This window comes from Meriones unguiculatus, chromosome 11, assembly GCF_030254825.1.
Source record: "Meriones unguiculatus strain TT.TT164.6M chromosome 11, Bangor_MerUng_6.1, whole genome shotgun sequence".
NCBI lineage: Eukaryota > Metazoa > Chordata > Mammalia > Rodentia > Muridae > Meriones > Meriones unguiculatus.
The window spans coordinates 94,148,146-94,158,553 of record NC_083359.1 but is presented as its reverse complement, the minus strand read 5'-3'; the positions used below and the strand labels follow the sequence as shown (position 1 = coordinate 94,158,553).

General features: G+C 40.4%; 1 protein-coding gene across 1 annotated transcript; it reads right to left on the bottom strand.

The window, feature by feature from the left end:
• Positions 1-4,609: 4,609 nt before the first annotated feature.
• LOC110566420 (olfactory receptor 6N2-like) lies at positions 4,610-5,606 on the bottom strand. Its single transcript, XM_021664270.2, has one exon. It carries the CDS (start codon positions 5,592-5,594, stop codon positions 4,650-4,652), a length of 945 nt encoding a protein of 314 aa, XP_021519945.1. The 5' UTR covers positions 5,595-5,606; the 3' UTR covers positions 4,610-4,649.
• Positions 5,607-10,408: the final 4,802 nt, after the last annotated feature.

Below are 10,408 nucleotides of genomic sequence, written 5' to 3'. Positions count from 1 at the left end.
GGGAGGATATTGGGGTGACAGTAGTTGAGATGCTTAGTAGTATGACTCAAGGAGAATGAAGAGAAGACACCACTCTCTAAATAGACATGACTCCTACTGAATGGAAAACACCAACCCTCCCACAAGAACTTCCAACCAAAATTTACTCTGCCTACTAAATGTGCAGAGATGATGATGAAACAGAGATTGAGGGAATGCCCAATCAATGCCTGACCCAACCTGAGGCCCACCCAATGAGAGAGAGCCAACCCCTAACACTGTTAAGGATATTCTGCCATGCTCACAGACAGGAGCATAGCATAGCTATTCTCTGAGAGGCTCCACCAGGCAGTGGATTGAAGCAGATGCAGAGACTCACAGCCAAACACTGGGCAAAACATAGGGAGTCTTGTGGAAAAGTGGGGGAAAGAACAGAGGGACCTAAAGGTGGCAAGAGCTTCATGAGAAGACAGACAGAGTCAACTAACCAAGGCCCAGAGGGACTTGCCTGGACTGAAGCACCAACCAAGTACCATGAATAGACTGGACCAAGATCCCCTACACAGATGTAGCAGATGGGCAGCTCCAGCTTCATGTGGGTTCCCTAGTAAATGGAGTGAGAGCTGTCTCAGACATGGACTCTGCTGCCTGCTTTTTGATCACTTCCTCCTGGTGGGGCTGCCTTGCCAGGTCACAGGGGAAGAGGACCCCTGCAGTCCTGATGACCTGGGAGGGCCAACTTCCCTTTTTTGAGGAAGGGGAAGAAGGAAGGAGGAGGAGACCTGGAGGAGAGGAGGGAGAAGGCTACTATTAATTACTTTACATTGTGATTAATTAACTTAAAATATATCTCCTTTTTGAGCAAGAAAATTTTGTATGTGACAGAAAATCCATAATCTACAGTGTGTTGAAAGAAAAAGAAAAGCTTCCTGTGGAAAGCTTAGCACTGGAAACAGAAATATAACAGGTACATTGTTTCAGAGTGCTAACAGGACTCCAGGATGGACAGTGTTGTATGTTAGTTCCTCTGAAATAATTGACTGTTCTATTCACTGGTTTGGATACTTGCAGCAGTCCTTCAGTACAATGCTGTATCTTCTATTGTCCTGAACAAGAGACCATAGTTTATCCGAGCCCTTAAAGTGGCATTGTTAATGCTCTGAACTCTCCTTACCTTCACCATATAAGGATGTATAGACAACACAAACAGAACGTGATTGGTTTAAAATTAAAAAAAAAAGAAGGGGATAAAGAGGACATAAAGTTAGGTTGAGTAGGGAAGTGGGGTAGATCTAAGAGGACATGGGGTAAGGGGTGAAAGAAATCAAAATGCATAATAGGAAACTTTCAATTACCTAAGAAAGATGAGGAAAACAAGATGAGTTTATGAGTGATTGTAGGCTTCTGTTCATCTAAATATTTTATCATGCTATATTTATAGATAACATGTTATTTAAAAATAGTGTCCTAAATGTTACAAAACGGTATCCAGTACAGCTAAAATGTACCTGATAAATATGAAAATAATGTCTGTGCTCATAAGTCATTCTACAGAACAACTGAGCAGGTTTTCATTCAGTGCCCATAGTGCTTACTAATTGCACTTTCCTTTGTTACCTAGCATACTAGGGTTAAGACAAAGGACAAATACCCTACATGATGGGACTCTGGGCTTACACTAAGTTGAGTGTAGGTTATGTGTTCACCTTTAGTCCCAGCCTCTCACTGTGTATTCATATTCGGATCCCATCATGGGAGAAGATGCCAAGTCTTAGTATGGATGTTTAGCTACACACATAACATTAGACACTTACAAATTATAATTTTGTTTGTAGAAAATATTCAACCACTTTCTGCCAGAGAGACTCCAATACAGTCTGAGAGACTCCAATTCACTGAGGTACTATCTGGACACTCAAAAGGCATGTAGAAGGGATGAAGACCCAGTAACATCATTCAGAAAATATATAAATGTTGCTCATATTCTTTGAGAAATACTGTCTAAGAATAACATCAACTGTATGTTATAAAGGGAAAGATCCATGGAGGTTTGGAGATTAAAACAGTTGCACAATGAAAGACAAAGGTAGTTTGGAGTTACAAATGGATTTTGGAAAGGCATTTCCCCCATGGAGTTATAGGATAGTAATATAATGTCTGCCACACTCATTTAATTCCTAAAGATATGTTTGTTTATTCATTTAATTCATTTGTCCTTCAAATATAAATGAATAAAAATCAATGGTGTGGTTCCTCAGTTTTGATGACTACCTGTAGCTCTATAGCAGATATGGAAGCACCCATTCCCTACTATAGAGCATGAACCTCACAGAAACGGAGGCCTGCAGAGTCAGTAATTAAAGTAATGCAAGCCACTGCCAGGATAAACTGCCAGCAGTTCTTTAGTGCTGACAATACAGAAAACAGTGTCTTTAAAGGCACAATTAGTACCTATATGAAGATAGATGTATAAATAGAGAAAAGAGGAGAGCCCCAAACAATAACCAGCAGAGTTAATGATCAGTTACTAATCCTCCAGTTATATAAGAAGGACTTTGGATGCTGAGCTGAGAAAGAGATGCTTCTGTGGAATGCCTCAAGTCTGCTGCCTATCAGCCCACAAATGTGAGACATGTGTAAAGCTAAGTATTCTCAAATAAATAAATCCCTATTGCAGAAATGGATGTGAAAGTATCACCCAATAACCTAATTCATGTAGTTCTCAAGATCCTATTACTGTATGCACTTCACAGATTAAGAAAATTGAGGCACAGAGATTTCTAAATACATTGCCTAAGTTCACAAAGCAAGTAAATGTGAGAAATAAGGTTTGAACCCCTGCAGGAAGTCTTCAACCTCTTTTCTAATTACCATGTGTGATATAAGGATAATGTGTTTACTGAATATTCATTTTTCAATGAAATTTTAGGGTATTTTATTACATATATTTTAAGACAAAGTGAAGTCAGAAAGCAGACTTTTCCCCAGTAAGTAGAAAAAAAAGAACAGGGAACTGGAAATTTGACCAGTACGTTCTCTTTCTTCAACCTTTTCAGAAAATGTTCTGCTGGGCCTGGATCAGACCTCAGAAGGTGCCTTTGAAAGTGTTGCAGTCCTGGAACAGAAACTTCCTTAGCTGGAAGGAATGTGGGCAGTCATCTGTGAGCTACTCAGATTTCACACACAGATGAGGTGGAGTGACCCTGTCAAGGTCAGCTAGACATCTGGATGACATCTGGGTTGAATCTGGTTCTTGACAATTCAAGTAATCCTAAATTTATCGTAAAAATATAGGGACAATAACGCTCAGTCTAAGGAATGGATGTTATGAAGATTTTAAAGTGTATTTCAGGCTAAACATGTTTATAGCTGTTGTTCAATGAGTTAAAGGCCCACCTGGCTTATGCAGTATGTCTCAAGCTAAGCTGTGATACAAGCTCCATTCAACTAATACACCATAACCACATATGACACACCACACACAGACACACCAATCACCACACAAACACACACACACCACACACACCACACACACCACACATGCACCCACACACACACAACTGTGTGTAAGTGAAAGCAATAATCACCAACCCTGATGAGAGGAGAATTGAAAAAAGTAATTGCTTTTATTTTTGTAGTGGGATATTTATTAGAATGAGAAAAGTGAAAGACGTTCACCCAGTGCCTATTCTCTGCCAACGTTTTAGGCCTGTTAACTAATTACCAGACCATCTCTAAGTGGATATCTGGTGGCTCAGAATTCACAACTCTCCAAAGCGTAGATACTAGAGGGGACAGTATTGTCATTTACTGAGCAGAGGAAGGGGCCTGACACTGCAGACTTGTGTGACCTTTCCCTTTCTGTTGGGGATGCGCACACCTTTTCCTGTAAAGCCTTTCCTGCTCCTCCTTTGAAGTATGGCTTCAACTTCATTCTAAGAAAAAAAAAAAGTCATGATCCTGAAAGAGAGCTCAGACAATACGCTCAGTTCTACTGCTCTTGTCCTGTAAGAGACAGGTGAGCAATTCTAGACTCCAGCTGCTCACTCTGAGAGTTTGTTTTGGCAAGATGATTCAGGATTACTGGGCTCTACCAGCTGGGAGCTGTCAGCTCCCCGTGAAACACCACACATGTTGTCATCGGATTGCTTCTGTCACCCTTGTTTTCTACCTTTTAAGCTCCCTGTAGGGATCATGGGTTGAAATACAGGTTACTGCTAGCATTGGATGCTCTTTTTATTTCATTGTAGCAATGTCTGTTCACTACATCTCTGCCGTTTAGATATTTGTGAATTCTGAGCCCACTCAGTGGTAACTCGAATGACAGAACTAAAACTTTGGCAGAGATTAGGTACTGGGAACATGTCATTCGTATATATGTCCTGCTACAAAAATAAAGTTCAGAGTCATAAAGTTAAATAAAACATTTTCTCTATGCCAGTTTTTAACCTGCTGCAGCATTTCTTCATCATTATCTTGGAAAGGATTCCGAAAAGAACTCCTTTCCCTCCATCTGCTCCACCTCTGATTGGTCTAAGAGTCTGTGCAGCATAATAAGTGCTAATCAGAGTGGTAACTCTTACTGCCATTTATTCTGATTCTGCAAAATGATTAACAAATCAGTTGATTCTTGCATTTACCCAGAATGTGGGTAATGCCAAAAGAGATAATTAGGTTTCCCTTAACAAGGTCCTTATCTTGTCACTGACCCTTTTCACAGCCTCCTTCACCTCTTTGTTGCGAAGAGAATAGATGATGGGATTGAGGAAAGGAGTTAGGAGGGCATACACTAGAGCAATAAGCTTGTCAGTGCCCTCAGGTCTGCTCTGAGGTGATCCCACATATACCGTAAAAGCAGAAGCGTAGAACAAGGCCACTACTGTCATGTGGGAAGAACAGGTGGAGAAAGCTTTAGCACGACTGGCAGCTGAAGGCAGCTTCAGGACAGCTGTCAGAATCCCCCCGTAGAGTCCCAAGATGAGGACAAAATTGCATCCAGTGGCCACACCAATCACTGCCCCATGAACCCTAGCATGCCAGTTGGTGTCCACACATGTCAACCGCATTAGGGGTGCCAGGTCACAAAAGTAATGGGCTACTTCTTTCAAGCAATAGGGTAAAGTGGCCGTGAGACCAGCAGGCACCAGGGCAGCTGAGAATCCAGCCACCCAAGTGGCACCTGCTAACCATAGCTGGACCTGTCTGCTCATGAGTGCATGGTAGTGCAGAGGGCGACAGATCGCAAGATAGCGGTCCAGAGCCATGACACCCAACAGGTAGCACTCAGTCATGCCCAGGGAGTGGAAGACATACAGCTGGACAAAACATGCAGCCAATGGGATGGGTGAACGCCCATGGAGCAGGGTATGTAGCAAGGTGGGCACGGTGGTGCTGACATACCAGAGTTCCAGGAAGGAGAGGACACTGATAAAGAAGTACATTGGTGTAGACAGCCCTGAATCTGCCCGAACCAAGACAATGATGAACAAGTTCCCTGCCAATGTGAGGAGATAGATGCACAGGGTCCCCAGGAAGGCAAGAGGTCGGAGGGTGCCAGTGGTAGCGAAACCAGCAAGGATGAAAGTCTGGGTCCAGGTGTAGTTGTCATGATCCATGATTACCAGGAGTAAGGCAGAGTTAAGGTGCAAGAAGAGCTACTTCAGGGTCCACCATCTCTTCCTCAAACATTCCTAGACCCAAGAACAGCAACTGTGAGCACATGGCTGAGCTTGGGCATCATTTAATTAAATCCCTTATGTTGTGATAGCAGACCTTCAGCCTCCTCCCACCCCATATCAAGGTGAAATGAAATGATTGGTTGTATGCCAGAACATCAGTAGGTAGCTGGGCTGAAACTAGAGATGAAGACTCCTGACGCTGGTGACCCTGTTTTATGCTTGTGTATGTTCTAGTACTGAACTCTGGAGAATCCAGCAACTCACTTCTTCCCTATACCACTGTAAATAAAAGGAGACAGGGAACTGTTTGTTTGTTTTTTTTTCTATACTCTCTCCTATGATGTAAATCTTTCCTGTAAGACTCTGCGCATCTAGTTTACAATCATAAAATAACCAGAAATACTCGTCTGTTGTAAAGGAAGCAGTTACCGCGACCTCTTCCAGAAAGTCTTCTTACACTTCAACTACTATTCTGGTAGAAAAAGATTAGGTGATCTAGGCATGATAATGATGCAGAGACTCCAAGAATAATCTCTAAAATATCAGGCCCATGATATCTAATGCTTATTCACTATCAGGCCCATAGCATCTGACAAGTATTCACCGGACACTCATACTGTACCTCCTAAGATGATCTTTGTGAGAGATAGGTAACAGGAATTTTCAAAGAAGGAAAGCATGATTCAGAATCTCCAGGCAGGAAGGAGACTTTGCAACAGCCAAGAGCTGGCAGCGTACCTTTACTCTAACAGGCTGCAGCTGTACACTCTGACCTTGGGGATTTTTTTCTTTTTTCTTAACCAACTTCCTCTTCTTTAAAAATAATAAAAAAGAAAAATATTTGGCATTTGGTTCCTAAAACGCTTAGAATTTCTGTTCTCCCCAGGTTACGGGGGAATGATTGTTGAGTTTTGTGGGTATCAAGACCAATGTTGCTTGAGTTTTCCTCCTGCACCCTGAAAGCATCTACTAGGAAAGGTCGAAGTCAAAGCTCTTGCCTAATTCTCCTATTTTCCGCAGCACCTGCACCTGTCACCTGACCATTTGGTGGCATTAGAAATGTCAGTTTCCTCCTTAGTGCAGTTCTGTCTCTATCTACTTATATGCAATGATCCTAGAAACTTTGCTTTCCCAGAGGCTCCCTGTTGGGTGTTCCCTGGAGCTGGGAGTGTGATTAGCCCTGAGTCAGAATCCCTCTGGAGCAAGAAGTTGTGCAGAGAGAAGTGAGTCACACCAGTTTTATCCCTCAGATAACCTCTCTTCAACTCGCAACCAGGGCTGATGACTTCATCATGAAATTCATACTTCAGGAAGAGACAATTATCAGTACTAATACTACAGGAAATAATTTCAAAGGAAGGTATCGACAATTGTTTAAAATAGCTTTACAGTGAATTTAGTTGTTATGTACATATCCTTTTTATCAAGATATTTGTTCATAGTATTATTTCCTAGGGGGAAAATGAGAACTAAAGTTCAAAGTGATATAAAATTCATAATGGTATGTTGTGACAAGTACCATGGCAGTGAGTCTGTACTCATTCACCAAGTATATATGAATCACTTTCTGTTTTCCATACTTTGCACTAGAAAATATGGTGTAGAGAACTGTGTTTCTTTCCTCAAGAAGTTAATTTATAGTATGAGACATAAAAGTAATAGACACTTAAAAAAAAAAACAGTGACATGTGAAAAGATATCAACCCAACTTACAATAAGTTATGTTCAATTTGAAACTACATTGTGAAATTTCTTTCATTTTTTTACTCGAAAAATATCTAGAAGTTTACAAACATGTGATTTGGAAGGTGACAATTGAACAGGTATTTTCATGCATTACATGTTGGAATAGAAAATAACATACTCTGAATGGAAAGTTAACAATACTTATGCAAACCACTTACTCATTTTCACAAAGAACAGGTTACCCTATTTCTAGAAATTCATCTTACATATGTATATGTGTGTGAATAGGTTTACACATAAATAAATGTTTTTCCTTTAATCTTATTTATAGCTTTTAAAAGACCAGAAGCAACTCAAGAGATCCACAACAGGGAACTAGTCAAATAAAACAAACCAGGTGATGCCACTGAGCTTTAAATCGAAATGAAATGTTCAGAAAAATATTCCAGAATGTATAAAAATACTTACATTAGGAGAGTTTAAAAAACACAATTAAAAGTTTTTTTTTTTTTCAATGAATATGGCATGCATCAAAACACAGAAAGAGGAAAACTAGGATTGGGAGTTGGAGAAACACTAATATTTTCTCCTGTGGCTTATATTGATTATTAAAAATAATATAGGTATACTATATACTGGAAGAATTGCTTTCACTTTATAAATCTACTTTAATGTGATGACATTGTGTTATGCTCTAGCAATGAACAATGATCGTGAATTTCCTCACATTGTTGGGTACATACTAAAACTTCAGGTTCTTTGACCTCATCCCTGAGTATAGACCCTAGAGATGAACTCCTTTGACCCAAGAGATGGTCAGAACTTCTTTGGAGTATCACCAAGGAGTGTGCTGTTTGGGTCGTGTTTTGTACTCCTCACAACCAGTTATCAATAAAGACAGGTTGAGCTAACTGCAATTCGGAAGAAAAAAAGCAAGGAGAAAACAGTAATGGTACCTATTTCAAATAGGAAAGAAGAATGATAAGGATGCTCCAGGGTTTCACTGAAAACCTTGGTCCAAAGTGACTGACTTGACTTATTACCAGTTTTACTGACCTCCACATGATAACTGTGTGATATGTGTAAACTAGGCAATAATCTCCAACATGGAATTTGTATTTAAAAAACATTCCAATTAGTGTCTTTCTCATGTAGATATATATTTTTCCATGTGGTTTCCATGTACAAAATACTTTAAGACAAGAATTCTCTCAACTTGTCTACTGTCCTACAAGTGGGAAAGACAAGAAGCGTGAGAGCTAAGTAAAAAAAAAAAAAAATTCAAAGACATTAGAGGGAAAACAATTAGAAATAATGATTGAACCTTAGAAAATGATGTCTAAATCCCATTTCTAAAACACTATCTCTCCTGAATCTGGAGAAGAGAGATCTGTTACCAGTTAGAAACCCTCTTAAGTGCCCATACCATTGTCAACTCCTTTGCGTGTTTTCTTTCTTTTAATCTTTATGGAGTTTGTCATTATGTTTTAAGGATAAGGAGGTATATTTTAGAAGAGGTTCATTTTTGCCCAGAATTTTATAACTAAAGGAGGAAAAGCCTGGGCGTGTGCAGATATGCTTTCCTTCCTTTAGCATATTTGGAAAATACTCATCTGGGCCTCTATCAGGTGTGTCCTTTTTTTAAATAAATATTATTATCGTTTATTACAATTTATTCAATTTGTATGCTGGCTGTGGCCTCTGCCCTCATCTCCTCCCAATCTACCCTTCCTCCTTCTTCTCTTCCCTTGCTCCTCCCCTAGTCCACTGATAGGGGAGTTCCTCCTCCCCTTCTATTTGATCCTATCCTATCAGGTCTCATCAGGACTGGTTGCATTGTCTTCCTCTGTGGCCTGGCAAGGCTGCACCCCCAAGGGGTAATGTGCCCTTTTTATTTTTTTTAAGATTTTTTTTTTAAATTTTTATTAGTCACAATTTATTCACTTTGTATCACCCCTGTAGCTCCCTCCCACATCCCTTTCCAATCCTACCCTCCCTTCCCCTTATCTACCCATGCCCCTCCCCAAGTCAACTGAGAGGGGAGGCTTCTTCCCCTTCCTTCTGATCCTAGTCTATCAAGTCTCATCAGGAGTGACAGCATTGTCTTCCTCTGTGTCCTGGTAAGGTTGCTCCCTGCTCAGGGAGACGTGGTCAAAGAGCAAGACAATCAGTTCATGTCAGAGACTGTCCCTGTTCCCATTACTATGGAAGCCACTTGGACACTGAACTGCCATGGGATACATCTGTGCAGGGGTTCTAGGTTATCTCCATTAATAGTCCTTGGTTAGAGTGTCAGTCTCAGAAAAGATCCTTGTGCCCAGACTTTTTGGATCTGTTGTTCTCCTTGTGGAGTTCATGTCCTCTCCAGGTCTTACTATTTCCCACTTCTTTCCTGAGATTCCCTGCACTCTACTCAAAGGTTGGCCATAAGTTTCAGCATCTGCTTCGATATCCTGCAGGGTAGAGCCTTTCAGAGGCCTTCTGTGGGAAGCCCCTGTCCTGTTCCCTGGTTTCTCCTTCTTCTGATGTCCATCCTCTTTGCCTTTCTAAATGGGGATTGAGCATTTTAGCCAGACCTCCTTCTTGATTAGTTTCTTTAGGTGTATAGATTTTAGTAGGTTTATCCTATATTATATGTATAATAGCCACTTATGAGTGAGTATATACCCTGTGTGTCTTTCTGCTTCTGGAATACCTCACTCAGGATGATCTTTTCCAATTCCCACCATTTATCTACAAATTTCATGATTTCCTTGTTTTTTATTGCTGAGTAAGATTTCATTGTGTCTTTTCTTAGAAAGAATGAGTAAAGGATCGTCAAACTGGATAGTGTGCTACAAGACTTGGATCAGCAGGTATCAGAATTTGATGCTAAACCTGAAAACCTAGATTTTTTTTTGCCAAAACTTTGTCTAATGGGCATAATCAATATGCCTATCAGATTATCTTTTCTATTTCTGTATTCATAGAATGGAAGTTTTACTTGACTTTTAGGTCCCATGACAAGACCCAGTCAAGTAACCCAAACATTGTAACTATTCATGGACAAAGAATTATATTCTTTT

Bases quoted from the DNA above. Each gene is read 5' to 3' on its own strand.
- LOC110566420 (XM_021664270.2), bottom strand. From the start codon at position 5,594: ATGGATCATGACAACTACACCTGGACCCAGACTTTCATCCTTGCTGGT.